Below are 20,569 nucleotides of genomic sequence, written 5' to 3' on the forward strand. Positions count from 1 at the left end.
TGTCACTCCTTCCCTGTCCTGTCGTATAGAGCTTGAAAGTGACGTCACTTCCCCCGATTTCATGGGACCTCAAGGGCGTTTTTAGCCGAAAATCGTAGCATGTAATCCAATGTCGGTATTAAAATGATATTTCGAGCCCCTTCGAGCTGTGCCACGAGCTCCACATATGTTGTTTCTGATATTTTTGTTTAATTTTTCCTACGAACCCCCAAACTTTTTAGAAAGCTGTGTTTCTTCAGATTTTTCATGCAGACGGCCTCGGAACAAAACATTGATACTTCTGCATGAATACATCTTTATCTAGCCTCTTAAACAGCATATTTGTAGCCCAGCGCATATAATGACTGAGATCAGAAGTATTTACTCGCTACCATGTTGTTAGATGGTCAGCTTAGGTCCCGTGAAATGCGGAACTAAGGGGCGGGCCTTTCAAGCTCTATAAGTCTCTCCTGCCTCTTCTCTGCTCCAGGTCCCAGCAGTGTAAACGACGAGCCGCCCTTCCACAGGATCATCTCCACTCCACAGGGGGGCTCCACCCGCCAGCCCAGTCTCCAGCCCCCCGCCACCCTCGCCCTCAAACGCCGCTCCCTCCTCCCTCCACCTGCCGCCGGTGAGTTACCACACATCAGAGCCTTGGAATTCAGAGTTGTGACTACCGACCGGGGTTCAGGAAATCGGTTGGTGATGTGATTCACGTGGATTGAAATAATTCTAGGCAGCAGCTTTTTTTTTCGCTGGAGACACAGAGCCACTACATAATAAGCAAATATGATACAAACCGGATTCCAAAAAAGTTGGGACACTTTGTATTTTGTGAATATAATCAAAATGCTGGCATTTTTAAAACATCTAATATGTTAATAAGGTAGAGCATTATGTACAAACAACATATCAAATGAACAGAATTATTGTTTTGAGGTAATTATGTGATCATTTAAAATTTGACCCATGCAACAAATCTCAAAAAAGTTGGGACAGGGCCAAAACATGTTGTAATAGTTGGATAATTCTAAAAATAACACAAGGAAGAATATTTTAAAAGGAACTATATTGACTGCCAACATTAATGCACAACTAAAATACCATCACAGAAAGGCTGTGGCACTCAGCAGTGAAGATTTTGAGGGACTAATTACTTATCTATTACACAGAAAGATTGAATTATCAAAATTGCAGGCATATAAGGCCTATTTCCGTAATATAGAGTTCTGTGTTATCATTGCATGAGTTATGAGATCATGAAACACTTGTGGTCAATAAGCAAACTATGACACTCCAACAATGACAGCTCTCGAAAAAATGACCATAAACACAACACTTGATTAATGCACATGATGCAGACATTAAACAGTGTTACATGCAGAAAAGCTCATTCTATGGACCTAGGAGACATGTGAAACTGTCCTCTGATTACAGGATGGAAAATAGTTAATCCTGTTTGAAAATTATGGAGTCATGCACCCTCCAGGTTATATAGAAAATGAATACTTCAGCTTGATTTAGTGGTCAGTCTGAAAGACAGCATATACGATGGTAAGGGGGTGCAGAGGTGACTTGGTTAGGGTCTTCTTACTCATGTAGAGCATTAAAATGAATGTTAAATGATGCATACAGACTTTAAACAGCAAACATAGCTACCAAGGCATTATATTTTGGAGCACCGCCTTCAGGTATTGTCCCCTAATGGTGGCAAATTTAAATCTCTACTATGTTCCAACAGTGTGGTTCCATCATAAGAGTAAACAGGTCACAAAATTGTTTTCTTGCAGTCAGGATATGCCACATATTAAGCATAACAAAAAGCTAAACAAGTTGAAGAACACACCGATCAGTTGAGCTGCTGAAATCATGTCTTGCACGTCAGAATATCTAAATTATGCCATCAGTCAAAGTATTTAACTGTTCAGTCTCATCCCTTGTGTTGGGTTTAGTCTTATCCATTATAAAAAGCATTTTATTGGCCCTGTCCCAACTTTTTTGGGATTTGTTGCAAGGGTGAAATTTTAAATGATCACATAATTACCTCAAAACAATAATTCTGCTTCACTTTAACAACTGATTTGTTGTCTGTACATAATGTTCTACCTTGTTAACATATTGAATGTTTTGAAAATGCCAGCGTTTTGATTTTATTCACAAAATACAAAGTGTCCCAACTTTTTTGGAATCCGCTTTGTATAAGAATTAATTAAAATGAATTACATTGACCTTTATGTGTTCGACACTCACTTCCTGGAACTATTTTGGAACTATATGTCAATGGCGATCTGACTGTCAAATACAGTACTCCATGAGCCGCCATCTTTGTCTAAAAATGGAACACCGAGGTCAATGGGATTAGCCAAACTCTAACTTCTATGGCTCTGCCACATACATATACCAGTGTTTCCCATACATTGAGGAAACTATGGCGCACCACCACAGTTTAAATTGGGCCGCCATAGTTTCCGAAAATGTTTATTTAATTTATTTTTTTTTAAACGATTTCCGTTTTAAAAAAAAAAACGATTTGAAAAACGATTTCCTTCGCATTTTCCTCCTGGAGTAAATACATCCTATAGAGAAAACCATGAGTGCTTGAAAGACAGAGGGATCAAAAGCCTAGTCAAGTTGTTGTTGTTAACTTGGGTTTGGGAGCAATAAAAAAATCTTCAGAAAAGGGACAGCAGAGGAGACATCTGGCTGCATATAGAAATGTATGTGTAATGAATGTGAATATAGACGTAAATGTGTAATATGTTGTTCAGCCCTTTCGCTGGGAGGAATTTTGAAAAACTGGCCCTGTGACCAGCACCCCTCATGTAGAATGTGTACACCTATGTGTGTGGGGAAAAAGGCATAGCCTACTCTCTGAGACCCGCCTTTTTGTCTGTGCGTTAACAATTTCACAGTGCTCCTAAATTCTTATCTGTGCTCCTATTTTGTTTTATTTTTTTTCCATTGCATAGACCCCTGCATGAGGGACGAATGAAAAGTGTGTTGCAAACAGACATGATTTACTGCACTGCATTTTCTTTAAATAAATGACAATGTACTACTATTATACGTATATGTCATGGGTAAAATCTTATGTAATTTCTCAAAACATAAATGGCTGAAATGTAGGCCTAGTTTCTCCATGCGCCAATGTCATACGTTACTCATAGTTTTGCATTTACGCCGTGTGAATCCATCCCCCGCCTCATATTTACTTAGGTGTTGTTTCCACGTAGCAGGATAGTTTTAAATATGGATATTTTTTCCTCCTGTTAACACTGGTGTAAGCCTTCCATTTCCAAGTAAACAGAGTTTTAAAACCCACATATCAAAAATCCGACTTTAAAAATATCCCATTTGGGGGCTAAAACGCACCAATGGAGTTTTTATTTTTATCCACACGTTGTGTTTCCACCTAAAAAGGAGAAAAAATATCCACATTTAAAAATATCTGGCTACATGGAAACAGCTCCTAAGTCCTTGTGAAAATAGAAATACAACTCTTCAAATCACTACAGTAGTTGTCACGTGTACATCTCCAATATGCTAGCTATCAGTTCTCGGGCCAGTCTTCACCCTTCAGCGCTGACAGGCAAGCTGTTAAATCAGCCTAGTGGTGTGAAGGTGATGAGCTTTGTGTTCTGACACTAACACTGATACAACATTAATATTACATGTTTTGGCGGTTGTAGAGAGGAGTGTTGGCTGCCCTTGGGGTGCAATTTGGGGAGAGGGGGAGGATGACACGAGCATGGTTGAGGTAGAGCAGAACTCCCATTTTGCGCTTCAGTGAATCCTATTGAAATTGATCCATGGGCCACCTCCAGTTGGGAGAGGGGGATGGGGAGAGAGAGAGAGAGAGAGAGAGAGAGAGAGAGGGAGAGAGGGAGAGAGAGGGGGGTGGGTAGGGAGGGAGGGGGGATGAGAACAAAAGAAAGACAAGTGAGAGAATGTGAAATGAGATCTCTTCGATCAATGCTCTGACAAGTGTAATCACTTTTTTTTCATTTTTTTAAAATGTTTTCCAATCTGTCTGAAGGCATTCACTGTATTTTCTGTATTCCTGATGCATGTTAATAATAAATTCCCCATTATATATAAATTGCCAAAGTGCTTACAAAATGCCCGGCATCTTCCAACAGCTTCCAAGAAGGAGGTTCTGAAGAATCCAGATCTGGTCCGATCGGCTGTCTCCTCTCCCAAACGGCTTGCGGTGGTCTCGCCCAAACCCCAGTCCCCAGGTACACAACAGCACGTGCATAAATTAATACATCATTATGCATCTGCCACTCTCTATGTGTTATAGTCGTATTCTTCAATCTGAGTAAAACACAGTAAGAGAGAGAGGGAGGGAGAGAGAGAGAGAGAGAGAGAGGAAGATGCATTCATTACCTCAATACACTGATGAGGTCTGCCTCCCGGTGAATTGAACACTGAGGACACGGATTGCAATGAACATTATGGATGAGGAGGCATTGTAGGCTTTTGTGCTCATATTTATGCTAGAATGAAGCGCGACAAAAGAACATTAAACACGCTTATGCTAGAGTTATCTCCAATATTTCACTGCTGGGGAAAAACATTTGGTAACACTTTATTTTAGAGATACATCTATTAGCACTAATACATACAATGTGCCTGTATAAGTAACTTGTAAGGCATGTACAAAGCAAAATCAAACATTTGTTAGACATGTATTCGCAAATGTCTTGTTCATGCACAATAAGGGATTTATAACCAATTTAACCTTAGTAAGGACCTAGTAGGCCTTAGCGTTTGCTTAGTACATGCCTTACAATTTACTTGTGCAGGCATTAACATTGTATGTATTATAGTGCTTATAGATGTATCCTTAAAATAAAGTGTTACCAAACATTCAACTTCTCCATTGTGTTGTTAACAAGACACTAACTAATATTCATAAGTACAGTATATACAGCATACAGGGAAGTGTGCGAGAGTAGTCTACCATACATATCACTAGAGATGCACCGGATCCTGATTTTTAGGATCCTGCCGGATACCGGATCCAGTGCTTAAGATCCTGCCGGATCCGGAACCGGATACCGGATCGTACGAAAGAGTTGAAACACATAGCCTACTCACACACATGGGCCCTTTTTATTACGTTGGCTCAAACTATTTTTTAGACTCATTGGCTTACTGCCACACTTCCAAAGGGCTTTCACTCCATGCAGCGATTGGGGTTGTGACTGAAAAGCCTCGGCTACCGGATCCTGGATCCTGGAACCGGATCCGGATCCTGTGAAAAACCCTATTATCCTGCCGGATCCGGAACCGGATCTTGGATCCGGTACATCTCTACATATCACAGATGTCACTCAGCTAGACAATTCTTCCATCAGTGCCAAGTGTCATTCGCGCTCACTTTCAGTGAAATATTGTGCATATTTTGGCATTCATTATAACATTACTGCTATCATTTTTTTTATCTGAAGAGCCACAGCGTGATGAAGGGTAGGAAAAGACAATATCTTACAATACCCAGTAAAGGGGGCGCCGTAGTTAAAGGGATATACCACCCCCAGGTCAAATTGAGGCTCTGAGTTCCGAGATTTTCATAGCAACAAAGCCATTGTCCAAATCTATCAGCACTGACCATAGCGTGGTTTTGTGTAGTAGCTGCAATATGGCATTGCCATCGAACCATTTTGGCCAAAGTGAATTAATTTCCTGGGTTTTTCTCCATTACTTTCGTACTGTACATCACATCTAGTGGAAAATAACAGTGCAAATCAACACAGAGAGTTTGACTTACTAATGTTTGGTTTGGGAACTATTTTCCGCTGCGCAATGCGACCAAGCAATGGTCAGTGTTGATAGATTCAGACAATGGCTTAGGGAGACAATCCCTCAATTTGACCTGAGGGTGGCATATCCCTTTAATAAGATGAAAACTGTTTTGTATGAAGGCTGCTTATGTGTGCACTACTAATTTCTTCCATTCACCCCATCACCATCACCACACCACACCACCTACCCCAGTGGTCCCCAGCAGCAGACCCCGTCCTGTGGCCGCCATCACCAGGGTGACGACCCAGAGCACCTCCCCTCAGAAGGAGCCCCTTCCCCTGGAGGAGGAGGATGGGGAGCCCGCCACTCCACCGAAGAAGAAAGACGCCTCCCTGGCCCAGCAGCAGCAGCAGCAGCAGCAGGAGGAGGAGTTGCGGAGGCTGCAGCAGCGATGTGAGGAGCAGCAGCTGCAGCTGGAGGGCACCAGGGCCGAGCTGAAGAAGACCACACTCGGCCTGGAGGCCTTCGCCGTCTGCACTCAGCACCTGTGTCTGCAGGTAAAGACACTTTGCACTCAGCACCTGTGTCTGCAGGTAAAGACACTTTGCACTCAGCACCCGGCATTCTGCACATAGCACCGTTGTCTGCAGGTTAGGCATTCTGCACATAGCACCCTTCTGCACATAGCACCTGTGTCTGGTTAGGCAATCTGCACACAGCACCGTTGTCTGCAGGTTTGGCAATCTGCACACAGCACCGTTGTCTGCAGGTTTGGCAATCTGCACATAGCACCGTTGTCTGCAGGTTTGGCAATCTGCACACAGCACCGTTGTCTGCAGGTTTGGCAATCTGCACACAGCACCGTTGTCTGCAGGTTTGGCAATCTGCACACAGCACCGTTGTCTGCAGGTTTGGCAATCTGCACACAGCACCGTTGTCTGCAGGTTTGGCAATCTGCACACAGCACCGTTGTCTGCAGGTTTGGCAATCTGCACACAGCACCTGTGTCCGCACTCTGCAGGTTCGGCAATCTGCACCAAATACTGTACCTGAGCCTGCACAGTGGTGGACAAAGTAAAAGTAAAAGTACTTTCGTGGTGTAATTACAACAGTAGCACATGATATTACATAGCTGTTACACCATTTACTCCATTTGACCTACCTATTGACATAGACTTTGTTATTACTGAAAAACAATAAAAACCTAACAAGGAACCACCACAAACTCAACCCAACCTGTACAGAATCAGCTTATCGTACAAGTACATTGGTCTACTTTTTACTCAGATAAGGTACCTGTGTTGGTTTCTTTTTTTTACTTTTACTTTTTCTTTGTCCACCACTGAGCCTGCAGATAAAGACACTTTGCACCAGGGCTTTAGTGAGTCGTCTATGTGCACAATAATACACACAGTCCAGCACCTGGGACAGGTCGTCGCACAGCCAGGATCCAGCTAGGATACCGGGCATGGGCTACAGAAAACGCAACCCCCAACAATCAAGATTACGCGGGTTAAAGCTCTCTCAAAACATAGAAAAAGCGTTTGCTGCAGCACCAGTGTTTCCAGGACCTGTTCTCATGATAATATCACTTTAGACTGAAGTGTTTTGTGCACACAGTAAAACAGTACAAACTACTGCGATAATATAGTATTGTCAGTGAAAACAATACACACAATGACATGCACACACTGACTATGTCTACGCATGTTAGGTCTACTGAACTGGAGAGGTGGACAAAGGAAGTACTAAAGTTTTGTACTTAAAGGGACACTGTGCAAGAAATGGTCAAAAAAGGTACTGCAACTATGCTGCTCATTGAAACTATGCTGCCTATTGCCAAATTTGATATTTGCATGAAAGTTTACTAAGTAATAAACACATTTCTAGTATGGTCCCAATATTGTCATTTTTGCAGCTAAAAATGGCTATTTTTGGAATTTCAAATTGGTGGACCATGGGGAAGATCCCCCTTTTCATGTATGAAAAGTGCAGTTTGTCCAGTCATAATGAATACTTAGAATTTGATGCTGGTGGTAAGTATTCATGAAAAAGGTAACATTAGTGAATGGGCAGCATGAATTCTGGAAATAAGCAACTGAAAATCTCACACAGTGTCCCTTTAATTAAAAGTACCCATTACCTGCTAAATATTTACTCAAGTAAAAGTAGAAATAGGACACCAACATTTTTACTAAGTACCAACTTTTAAAATTACATTTTTTTAAGGAGTAAAAAGGACTTGTCATATACTTCTCATGAAAAGTACTTGTCAGATACTTTGTGAAAGTAAAAGTATGCATTTTTAGTTGTACCTAAGTTAAGTACAAATACTCAAAAACTACATAAGTACAGTAACAAAGTAAAAATACTTTCCACTTCTGCTGAACTGAGATTGTGTGAAACTTGCTGATCATCATTGCCTGCGACAACAGAGTGTATTCCTCAGCTGTGGTTTGGAAAACACTGCCCCCTGCTGCCAAAAAACTCCCATACTGTATAATGCAGCACCTTTGTCTTCATCGTCGTCTTTTTGCAATTCATTGCAGTGCACTTTTATCCAAAACGACTGACAGTTATTTAGGTGCAGGCTTATTGGTTACAGTCCCTGGAGCAATGTGAGGTTAGGTGCCCTTCTTGAGGGCATGTCAGCCATTGGTTGGCCAGCAAACATACATGTACAACCTTCCATTTCAAAGACCAACCCCCTACAAATCTTCATTGTCTTCAACAACTTGTCATCTTCTTTTAATTTGTGTACTGCTGCCTTCTAGCTGAATGGCAGTAAGTCACCCAGTCTTATTGGGACGTTATTGTGTTATCACTGTGTGTTATCACTGTCTGTGCACTACCCTCTAAAACCTTAATGCTCAAGATCCAAGGGTTGTTCAAGAAGTAATTCATGAATGAAGTGTTCGATCATTTAAAGATGAATTGAAGTTTTTCATTCAGAACACTGTGTGTGTCTGTGTCTGTGTGTGTGTGCGTGTGCGTGTGCGTGTGTGTGTGCGCGCGTGCGTGTGTGTGTGTGTGTGTGTGTCTGTGTCTGTGTGTCTGTGTGTCTGTGTGTCTGTGTGTGTGTTAGACCCAGAGTGCCAGTGAGAGGGAGAAGCAACTCTCGTTTGAGTTGGAGAAGATTCAAGATGAAGTTGGTGAGTACAGTGATTACATTATTACAGTAATGATAATAATGCTAATGTAATAATAATAATAATAATAATAATAATAATAATAATAATAATAATGTAATAACAGTGCTGTATGTCGAGTGGGAGATAGGGCTGGGCAATATGACGATATATATCGTTATCGTGATATAAAAGTGTATATCGTGACCTTTCTCCTATATCGTTTATATCATGATAGTAATTTGATCAATTTTATACAATTGAATATCATTTAATTACATTTCATGTTGTCACAATACACACTATAAGTTAATGTAACTGTAAAAATAAGAATAAAAAGATCCATTTTAAAGAAAGGTTGTTTTGCGACATGCAAAAAATAAAGAGCAAATAAAGAGAATAACTGAAAACGTATGTTATTGTGCTATATCGTGATATATATCGTTATCGTGATATAAAGTAATCCATATCGTGATATTGTTTTTTTCCCATATTGCCCAGCCCTAGAGACCAGTGCTATGGCACAATGTTTGTGGGTTGTGGGTGTGGTTGTGGGTGTAGAGTAGAGTAGAGATACTGAATGAACATCAGAGAGAAGTCAGTGGTTGTGTTTATGGCATGCATCCTCAAAGTGTGGTCCGGGGACCACTAGTGGTCCGCGACAGAGCTCAGGTGGTCCGCGAGGGGATTTCTACTTTTCCAAGATAAACTAGCAATAGGCTACATTTGTAACATTTTCATGTTTTCAACTCAATAAGCTTATAGTGTGAATAAAAAGTAAGTGATCTGCATCAAAATTAGCAGTGTCAAATTAGCACCCATCAACTGCCAATTCAGTTGACAGGTGGTCCTTGGTCTGAAAGAGTTTGAGAAACACATGTTTATGGTAGCTGTGGGTTTCAGATATTTACAATATTTATGAGGCTGATATTTACATCCAAATGTTTACATCCAAAATGAGATGATTTGAATATAATAGGTTTGCTGTCACATGAAATGCATACTGTATGTACACTCACGTAGCCCTGCTGTGTGTATGCCTGTGTGTGTGCCTGTGTGTGTGTGTGTGTGTGTGTGTGTGTGCGTGCGTGTGTGCGTGTGCGTGTGTGTGTGTGTGTGTGTGTGTGTGTGTGTGTGTGTGTGTGTGTGTGTGTGTGTGTGTGTGTGTGTCAATTAGTGTGTAACCGTGAGCAGTTGGAATTGATCCAGAGGGAGAAAGTGGAGCTTGAGTTGAGCTTCCAGCAGGAAGTGAGAGAGCTGCAGGTAAATAGATATTTACATTCCACACATTGCACCAATCACAATTGCTTTTGCATTTGCTTTCTGGAGTACAGACGATCAAGATCCATTTATTTCTATGCAATGAATGAATCATAGCGAATTGATTGTAATTAGTCAAAGTCCCACCCTTTAATTTGAATTGAATAGCAAAAGTCAGTGGGTGACTCCTCTTCTGACCTCTTCTTCCATTGTGTCTGCTGCAGGGCAAACAGGAGGCGGAGCTGTCAGCTCTGGAGGAGGGGCTAAGGAGCCATCACTCAGCCGAGCTGGAGCATCTAAGAGCCGAGCACCAATCAGAGATGGAGGAGCTTAGGACCCAGCAGCAGGAACAGGTCCGGTCTCACATACTGTACACACACAGTCCCAACTCAACTGTACACACCAGGGGGGCAGGATTTGGCTGGTTAGCTTCGCCGATTAGCAAGTCGCCATTTTCGCACTTCCGACATTCACTTCGCTCATGATGATTGGTGGATACGCGAGTTTAGTGTTGGGCGCACAGACCTTTACAGGTCTGTGGTTGGGCACCTCCATGCATCCAATGCCCGTCTTTCATATAGCTTTCTGGTCAGTCATTAACGTGGCACGTAATTGGCTGAATAAACTGTCGGCGGAAATACCATTTGGAAGCTGAAAAAAACGTTCAATTTTGGCTGAATTCACTAGTCTAGTATTTCCCATTGAAATGACTGGAGGCGGGACTTATTCACTCTTTCCAGTTCTTATACTACCTCCATGGTACACAAACACACACATCATCATCATCATGGCAGTTTAGGCCAATCTTCGTTCCACAGTCTGATTGCCTGATTATCATCGACTTTCAAATGTTGTACTGAGACGTTTGTTTGACCAAGAGGATAACGAATAACGCTTCCCAAATGACCTAGTTAACCCGCCTCCCTTGGTTTGCTACTGGTCGAGGCCAGAAAAGACTGTGCCAAAGTTTAAACCAAACATTTTCTTAGTCCCAATAGAACGTCTCTGCGTAAACCTCGTCACTGCCTTGAACACGCCTGTACCCAGGGCCGTTGGAGCTGCTCAAAATTGATTGCTTCCCGACAAAGTGGGTAGAGTTCCGGACAGAAAAGATATTTGTATTGCTCCTGGCCTGGTGAAGGTGTTGCGTCATTAGTAGGGCTGGGTAAAATAATCAAGTTAATCGATAATCGATCGAATCGAATCGAAATTCACATAATCGATTCACAGGGCACAAAATCGATTTTTTTTTGTTCTTTTTCTTTTTGTTCTTTTTGTGTAATTCAGGTCTATGGAAAATACCCAGTAGGTATTAGTCAATTAGGCCTAGGCCTATTTATTACAAATTAGCAATCTGTTAACAATGTTGAGCCACAGCCCTTTGACATTTTTATATAAATACAGGCAACAGCATCTTTTGGATGAAATCCTGGCACCAAGAAGGGAACGGATTGAATCGATTTGGAATGAATCGAATTGAATCGTGATTAATCAATTCAAAGCCCTAAGAATCGAAATCGAATCGATACAGGAACATGGCTGCGATACCCAGCCCTAGTCATTATAGGATGCCTGAGTGGCTAGTGGTGGCATTCAGTGCTGCTTGAAAGCATGCGAACCCCTCGAGCAGTTCAGATCATGTTGTTTACCGTGGTTTTCTGATTGTAGCTCCGTGCTACAATCACACACACACACACACACACACACACACACACACACACACACACACACACACACACACACACACACACACACACACACACACACACACACACACACACACACACACACACACACACAGGAATGAAGCGGTTGCGAGACGACATTTCAATTTGTCAATCATATAGTGAAATGACTAATTGTGTGTGTGTGTGTGTGTGTGTGTGTGTGTGTGTGTGCGCGCGCGTCTGTGTGTGTGCGCGTCTGTGTGTGTGTGTGTGTGTGTATTTGTGTGTGTGTGTGTGTGTGTGTGTGTGTACGTACGTGTGTGTGTGTGTGTACGTACGTGTGTGTGTGTACATACATGTGTGTGCGTGTGTACGTACATGTGTGTGTGTACGTACGTGCGTGCGCGCGTGTGTGTGTGTGTGTGTGTACGTACGAACGTACATGTGTGTGTGTGTGTGTGTGTGTGTGTGTGTGTGTGTGTGTAACATTATTAGATGGATGAGATGGCTGTCTGTCATGCGTCCGCCATGGGAGAACTGAAAGCCATGAACAGCCTCACCATGGCAACCGTTCAGGAGGAGCACACCCGCACCATGAGAGGTGGGAGTGAGTGTGTGTGTGTGTGTGTGTGTGTGTGTGTGTGTGTGTGTGTGTGTGTGTGTGTGCATGTGTTAGGGTGACCAGATGAGGTTGGGGGGGGGGGGGGGGGGGGGGATTGTGGTCGTCCTTGAAAAAAAATATTTTTTTAAAAATTAACGAGGCCTATAGCGATGCAATTCAGACCTTTCGATTTATAGAATAGCCTAATAACAAGCCCTGAAAACATGATTGAAATAAATTGATTATTACAGTAGGCTAGTAGCCTACTTGTTAAACTTCTTTCCCCCACAGCTGCGATGCCTGCATTGTTTCCCCCCTCGATGCCATGTCAATCCCGCAGCTGCTGTTGACCTCTCATTTTCTCCTTCATTTTTTAACGCTTTCTGTGACGCCTACCTGCATCGATGCTTTGGCATCTGAGCTGCGAGGTTGTTGTACACTTGAACACCGAATGGATTAGCTTGCTGTCACTGCAAGTTAGCTTGTCAGTGCACTCGTGTGCCTGAACTCGGAACGTCAAAAAATAAACAATACAATGCGAGGATGCACGCTGACAGAACGGTCTAAAACCAGAATATAGTTCCCCTCCCCATTCCTTCATCTACCTGCACTGTCGCTTCTGTTTTTTACTCGCATGGTGGGGCTCTTCATCTGCCATGTCGCTACTACTGTCATTTTGTCGATGAAAGTGAAAATGCGCGCCGGTAATTGCTCGCGCTTACTGTTGCAATCAAATAGAATGTCAGCAAGATAAAATAGATACATTGCTGAGGGGCGGAACGCAGCCACTTCACATATTTGGGGCTGCACAAGCAGCCTCTCAGGGGCACAGGCGGCAGTAGCCAAAAGTTTGAGATGTGTACCTGGTTAAAACATTATTATTAGTAGGTAAGTCTAAATTTCGGGACATGCACAGTCAGATTCGGGATTCGGGACAAAAGCTTATAATTCGGGACTGTCCCGAATTTTTCGGGACATCTGGTCACCCTAGCATAAGTGTATACCTGTGTGTGTGCGTACCTGTGTGTGTGTGCTGATGTGGAGGTAACTTGTAATTTTTTCTGCATTTGTGTGGCTAATGTGTGTGTGTGTATGTGTTTTCATGCCTGTGTGTTCACGTGTTTACACAGATCTGAGGAAAGCCCACGAGCAACAGAAGAGTAAACTTGAGGAGGATTTCCAGCAGTTTAGACTCTCCCTGCAGGTAGGCACATCTCTCTCTCTCTCTCTCTCTCTCTCTCTCTCTCTCTCTCTCTCTCTCTCTCTCTCTCTCTCTTTCACTCACACAAACACACACACACACACACACACACACACACACACACACACACACACACACACACACACACACACACACACACACACACACACACACACACACACACACACAAGGACACATGGGCCGATGTATTTGGTTGCTGCACTACAATAGCACACCCCCTATGTATTGAGACACATTTTAATATAAATATAAATAATATAAAACAAAACATTTTATTCGGAGCGTCTTTCAAGATACCCAAGACCACTTGACTGAGCAGAAAGGTAACATGGTGACTTGTAAAACATGGTAACATGGTGACTTGCAAAAAAGGTGCTGCAACTATGCGGCTCATTGAAACTGGGCTGCCTATTGCCAAATTTGATCTTTACATGAAAGTTTACAAAGTAATAAACACATATTTTCTAGTATGGTCCAAGTAGAGCCATTTTTGCAGCTAAAAATGGCTATTTCTGGAAATTCAAAATGGCGGACCATGGAGACGATCCCCCTTTTCATGTAAGAAAAGTGCAATTTTTCCACTCATAATGAATACTTAGAATTTGATGGTGGTGGTAAGTATTCATGAAAAAGGTAACATTTGTGAATGGGTAGCATGAATTCTGGAAAGAAACAACTGAAAATCTCACACAGCGTCCCTTTAAAAAGTGATCTTGCTGCCTGTGCTCAGGACCAGGTGGACACCCTGACCTTCCAGAACCAGGCTCTGAGGGACAAGGCCAAGAGGTTCGAGGACGCCCTCAGGAGGAGCGCAGACGAACAGATTGTGGTAACGTTGCAGCACGCACGCGCGCACGCACACACGCACGTACGCATGCACGCACGCACGCACGCACGCACGCACACGCACACGCACGCACGCACACACACACACGCACACACACACGCACCCATGCACGCACGCACGCACGCACACACACACACACACACACCCCCGCACGCGTGCATGCACGCACGCACGTGCACGCACACACACACACACACACACACACACACACACACACACACACACACACACACACACACACACACACACACACACACACACACACAACAAATGAAGCATGAATGAAAATTGAAATTAAAATGAATGAATGAGTTGAAATTACAGTAGTAGTAATGGGCTGGAGTGTGTATGCACTAAATCAGGGTTTCCCAAACTGTGGTGCGTGCACCCCTGGGGGTGCGCGAGCTGAATAGAGCAATGGCTGAGATGTGTGTTTTTTAAATACAGAATCAATGAACATTACACAGTTTTAATTGTTTGCTGAAATATATGCTGGAAAGATCCACCTGAAGTGTAATGTATAACTTGTCATGCAACAAGTTCCATTGCAATAATGGTAGAAAAAATGTCAGGTCTATTGGAAATGAGGATTGCCCAAAATGTGCGGCTTTGCAACATTCGCTTAAGGGGTGCACGAACCACATTCAAATGGAAAAGGGGGTGCGCAGGGGGAAAAGTTTGGGAACCGCTGCACTAAATGTTGCAGTGGCAATTGAACACAGTTCTGAGCTATATGGTTCCACTTGCAGTGTTGCCAGATTGGGCTGTTTCCCGCCCAATTGGGCTGCTTGGGATGGCCTTCTGCGGGTAAAAATGGCATTTTGCAGGAAAACTCACCCAATCTTTCCCATATACATCAATAGAATTGGGCAGGATTTAGTGCTTCCAGGCGGTTTTAGAGCATTTTTTGGGATGGAAATCATCAGCCTCATCTGGCAACACTGCCCACTTGGTTAATTCAACATCGAGAGAGTTACATTTAACACTAAACCACTCAGCTCAGAACTGTGTTGAATTACCACTGCAATATTTAGTGCATACACACTCCAGCCCATTACTATTACTGTAATTTGAATTAACACCATTGAGTGATATACACTCACAGTGTTAAATTCGATTCTCTTCAGTGTTAGTTAAACACAGAAAGAGTTCAATTTAACACTTAAGAGAGTTGAATTTAAGACTATTTGTAAGTGTATGTATGGCTTAACCGTGTTAATGCAGTACTCAAAAAGTTAAAACTTAACACTAAAATCGAGTGGGACCATAAGTGCTCAGAAGAGTGTTGCAATAAGACAGTCTCTCAGTCTCCACTTTATGCCCCTCCTTCTGTGTCTGTCTTCAGGATGCCCTGGCCCCTTACCAGCACATCGAGGAGGACCTAAAGAGCCTGAAGGACATTCTGGAGATGAAGAACCAGCAAATTCACGACCAGGAGAAGAAGATTCTGGACCTGGAGAAAGTGGTAGGCTCAAACTGAAGATTCTAGAACCCAAAGGGGCTGCCTCAAAATCAGGATACTCGACCTTTAGAACCTGGTGTGAGGCTTGTATGCAAGATTCCACAATCCGGCTCACATGAAAGGTCTGGGGTGTGTTTCTTGACAGAATTGTTGCTAACAAAGTTAGCAACTTAACTGTTGCAATGCAATTTCCCGTTGGCAAACAACTAAGGTTTTAAGTGGTTAGCAATGATGCTTTCTAGAAACGCACTCCAGGTTGGTTCAGTTTCAGTGACGTATAGTGTGTAATAATAGTGGCTATCTGATTAACAACATGAGTAGGCCTCATCAAATTCAGAATCATTTGCAGAGTCAGGTAGGGACCACCCCACCCCCTTTAATAAAAAATGTTTAGTCTAGGCCTATCATTGGTTAGAGTAAACAACTTCCATCAGTGAGCTAACTAAGCTTGCAAATGTACCTGAGGTAAATATTTAATGTTTTTTTTTTTTTCAAATGTTTCAAAATATTTTACCACCTGTATGGCATGTAAAACAAATGATTTGTCGGACAGATTATATTTATGGTAATTATGATCAAGGGAAGTATCTTGCACATATAATTGGTTATCCAAGAATGTGATGGTAGGCTGTGTGCGTGTGTGCTCTTTGTCCCATGAGCAGGCCCATAAGAATGTGGTTCTGGAGGAGCGGGTCCAAGTGCTCCAGCAGCAGAACGAGGATCTGAAGGCGCGCATTGACCAGAACCTCGCCATCTCCAGGTCAGTCCAGAACTGCACTGAAGTCAAGTCAAGTCAAAGTTTATTTATAGAGCACTTTAAAATACAACAAGATAGCTGACCAAAGTGCTGGACAGGCAGATAAAAGGACTTGAGGACCCCTTAAGACACACAAAGACAACAAAAAATAAAAATAAACATAGAAACAGTGTAATCTTTGAAGCACTTAAAATCAATATAGTAACCGATTTTAAAGTGCATATATACAAGAAGTGTCTGAAAAAATAAAATAAAAAGAGGCTAATTAAGGTACCAATAAATATGCTAAAACTACAGAGGGCTCATGTAACAAATTAAAAGAAGGGCAAACAATAAGTAAAACACTAGATAAGGAAAACTAGGAAGTTGTAAAGAGTTAAAAGATAAGGCGTAAAAATGTGTCTTAAGATGTTTTTTAAAAACCGATAGGGATGGGGCCGAACGTATGTGGGCTGGGAGCTCGTTGCAGAGTTTGAAGTAATACACTATACCACCGCCAAGGAGGTGTTTTGTCGCGTTGGTTTTTCATTTGTTGGTGTTGGTGTTTAATGGTGTTTGTCTGTCTGTCTGTTTCTCTATCTGTTTGTTTGTCTGTCAGCAGGATAACTCAAAAATGTACGCACAGATTTTTATGAAATTTTGTGTTGGAAGTTGTTGGAAATGCCAAACTTACACCTTTGACAACTACTGTAACACCTCACTCACGTAATGAGACACTCTTACTACTTTTGTCACCGCAGGTACTACATTTGTTCATCTGCGTAATACTCAACTTTTTATTTTTACTTTTTATTTTCGCCTTTATTGTAGTATAGTGAGGACTGGGGCATGAAATAAGTGTGAGAGAGAGACAGGGATCGTCTATCATTTATTTACAATATACTGTATTTGGTGCATGGAGTGTATACATGATGCAAATTTGTTTCCACAATCTGATATAACCCTGCCTTGTGTATCTTTTAGCAGAAGGCCTTCTTTGGAACATAGATTGATTTTGAACTGGAGGCAAAGTTTTGAATGTCATGTTTACTCAGAGATATCTTTCGACTTTTTTCGCACACCTCAGCTGGCAGGTGCGTCGGAGATGGCTCATGGGTCACTCAGCAACAACTTAAAGAAACTCTCGCACACTGACCATTTCGCTGTTCTTTCTTTAATAACGACGTTTTGGTACTAGACCTTCATCAGGCAAACAGATTGCTGAAACGTCGTTATTAAAGAAAGAACAGCGAAATGGTCAGTGTGCGGGAGTTTCTTTAAGTTGTTACTCAGAGATATCAAAAGTAAAAGTAAATGCATGGTATAAGTACAATTCAAGGGCACCAGAACGAGTTTTAAAGTGTTGGGCATTTTTTTCTTGATTCTTTATTTTTTCTTATATATGTTACTGCTGCTGCACTCTACTCATTTGTCTGCAATAAAAGTTGAGAAAGCCTAATTTAGGGAGCCCAAAAGCACCACTGCATCCCCCGTTCCGACACTGGTACAACTCTAGCACATGATGGTACATTGCTGTTACATCAGTTAATCCATTGTACCTAATGAGGTAAATAGACTGTGATGCTACTGAAAAACACTAAAAACCTAATAAGAACCAAATTTGATCCAACCATCGCTGCGTTCGTAAGAGATCGTAAGACAAGTGCTCAGGTCTACTAGTTACTCACATAAGTTAATTGTGTTGGCGGTGTTTGAAGAGTTCAGATGCAAAAACCCGTAAGTGCCTTTTCATAAAATAATCTTAATTCATTTTTATTTAATACAAAGCTATCAAAATTGCATATTTTTTATTTTATTTATGTAATATAACTATTTATATGTATTATCAAGTACATAAATGTAAACCAAATCAACAACGGGGTTCTCTAAAAATATAGAAGTGCAGGTCTTCAGAAATGGAGTTAGGGGGTTTTGCATCTGAACTCTTCGTTTGTTTTTTTACATTACATTACATTATATTGCATTTGGCAGACGCTTTATAACCAAAGCGACTTTCAAAAGAGGACATATTCAAGCCAACATCACAAGCAAATACAAAAGTAAAATTTTACTTTTACGTTTGACACCTCTGTGTGACCTCTCCACCTCTTGCGTGTGTCCTCCTCAGGCACCTGTCGGAGGAGAATGCGAACCTGCAAGTGAGCGTGGAGAAGGAGTCCAGCGAGAAGAAGCGCCTGAGTCGCAACAACGAGGAGCTAATGTGGCGCCTGCAGATGTCCCCCTGCGCCTCCCCCAGCCACCGCGCCTCCTCCTCCTCCACCTCCACCTCGCCCACCTCCTCCACCTTCTTCCCCGCCTCCTCAGAGATCCCCCCGTACATCTACTCCCCCGGCCCGGGCACCCCGATCCACGGAGGAGGAGGTGGTGGCGGCAGCCCCGTTCACTTCTGCTACCCGGCGGGCGGTAGCACACCCACCCACCACGGTGGTACCCCCACACACACACACAGAGCCTGCTTGCCCCTGTCTGGGCCTGGGAGCCCGGCGCATGGCTACCCTGTGGGCTCCAGTGCTCCACATGGCACTCCCACACACAGGAGCCTACAGCAGCAGGTGGTGTCCGGGCCAGGCAGCCCTGCGGCAGCCCACAGGCACTCTCCCTCTTCCTCCTCCTCTTCCTCTTCCTCTTCTAGAGTTCTGGCTCCCTGTGTCAACTCCCAATAGAGGAGATGGGCCCATGAGGTTGTGTGCGTGTGCGTGTTTGTGTGCATGTGCGTGTGTGTGTGTTTGTGCGTGCAAGGATGTGTGCCTGTGTCCGCTCGTGTGTACATACAATTTCATGTGTGTGCGTGCATGGCGTGTAAGTGCGCGTGCGTGCGTGCGTGTGTGGTGTGCGTCTCAAACGTTATACCTCCCAGCGCTGAACCGAGAACCAAAAGCAAACAGCATACTGCCAGATGAACCTGAGCTACCAGCCGACCAGCTACCCTCCAGCCATACAGCCCTCCTCCTGTTGTCAGGTCTCACACTAGTCACACCCCCAGGCAAAAATGTGTGTAGATGTGGGGACACTTGACACCCTCGATTCCTAATTCGTTTTTATTTTATTTTGTTTTTAAGTGTTTTTTGGGGGCTTTTCAGCCTTTATTGTTTTTTTGTGAGACAGGACAGTGGAGGAGAGACAGGAAGTGAGCTGGGAGAGAGAGAGATGGGGAAGGACCGGCAAAGGACCCGGTCCGGGAATCGAACCCGGGTCGGCCGAGTGGTAAACGTGTGCCCTACCATATCAGCCACGGTAGGGCCAATTCCTAATTCTTTTATATAGTCTACCTTTTAGGAAAAGCAAACAGGGTGAGAAATGTACAGACTATGGGAGACGGTGGTGGAACTATCATGGCAGTAGGGGGAAGAGAGAAAAGAGAAGAGGGAGAGAGCATGAGGAAAAGCTAGAAGGAGGTGGAGAGAGCTCAACAGGAAGTGAGATGTAGGGAGAGCGAGAGTGTAAGAGGAGAGAAAGGGGAAAAAGAGAGAGAGAGAATTTGAGAGACAGAGAAATAATAATGATCAGGGAGGTGCATAGAGAGATTTGGATATGACCTGAGTGGAAAAAAAGAATGCCATGCAGTGAGACGTTGCAGTGTGGAGAGTGACTTGTGTCTTTGCTCACTCGGGGAACAGGTAGCAGGCATTGAAGGCGTGGAGAGCGGTGGAAGTAATTGACTTTGTATGGAAGAGCAAGCGGCAGAAGCGCTGAAACCTGCAAAAGCGTTTCTAGCGTCGATAGCGTCAAAATTGTCAACAGAGAAGCTGAATTTCAGCAAAAAATACATAATGAGCTCGGAGGAATCAGGCGGCAGCCATTGAAATGTTTACATTTTTCAAACACAAGCTTCTGTTGGTCGCTCTACCTGATAAAACTTTCAAGATTGAACATTTGGCGCGTTCGTCGCTCCTGA

General features: G+C 43.0%; 1 protein-coding gene across 1 annotated transcript in view; it reads left to right on the top strand.

The window, feature by feature from the left end:
- The window catches only part of mtus2a (microtubule associated tumor suppressor candidate 2a), a 60,597-nt gene extending 40,292 nt beyond the window's left edge, over positions 1-20,305 (top strand). Inside the window, exons 7-19 of the mRNA XM_063204211.1 lie at positions 477-610; positions 4,119-4,217; positions 5,983-6,287; positions 8,816-8,882; positions 10,036-10,121; positions 10,343-10,471; positions 12,281-12,386; positions 13,517-13,590; positions 14,339-14,437; positions 15,801-15,920; positions 16,577-16,677; positions 18,782-19,101; positions 20,292-20,305. Of these exons, the coding sequence (XP_063060281.1) occupies positions 477-610; positions 4,119-4,217; positions 5,983-6,287; positions 8,816-8,882; positions 10,036-10,121; positions 10,343-10,471; positions 12,281-12,386; positions 13,517-13,590; positions 14,339-14,437; positions 15,801-15,920; positions 16,577-16,677; positions 18,782-19,101; positions 20,292-20,305 (1,654 nt within the window). The remainder of the gene's footprint in view (positions 1-476; positions 611-4,118; positions 4,218-5,982; positions 6,288-8,815; positions 8,883-10,035; positions 10,122-10,342; positions 10,472-12,280; positions 12,387-13,516; positions 13,591-14,338; positions 14,438-15,800; positions 15,921-16,576; positions 16,678-18,781; positions 19,102-20,291) is intronic.
- The last annotated feature ends 264 nt before the right edge of the window (positions 20,306-20,569 follow it).

The sequence above is a fragment of the Engraulis encrasicolus genome, chromosome 7 (assembly GCF_034702125.1).
Source record: "Engraulis encrasicolus isolate BLACKSEA-1 chromosome 7, IST_EnEncr_1.0, whole genome shotgun sequence".
In the NCBI taxonomy this organism is placed as follows: domain Eukaryota; kingdom Metazoa; phylum Chordata; class Actinopteri; order Clupeiformes; family Engraulidae; genus Engraulis; species Engraulis encrasicolus.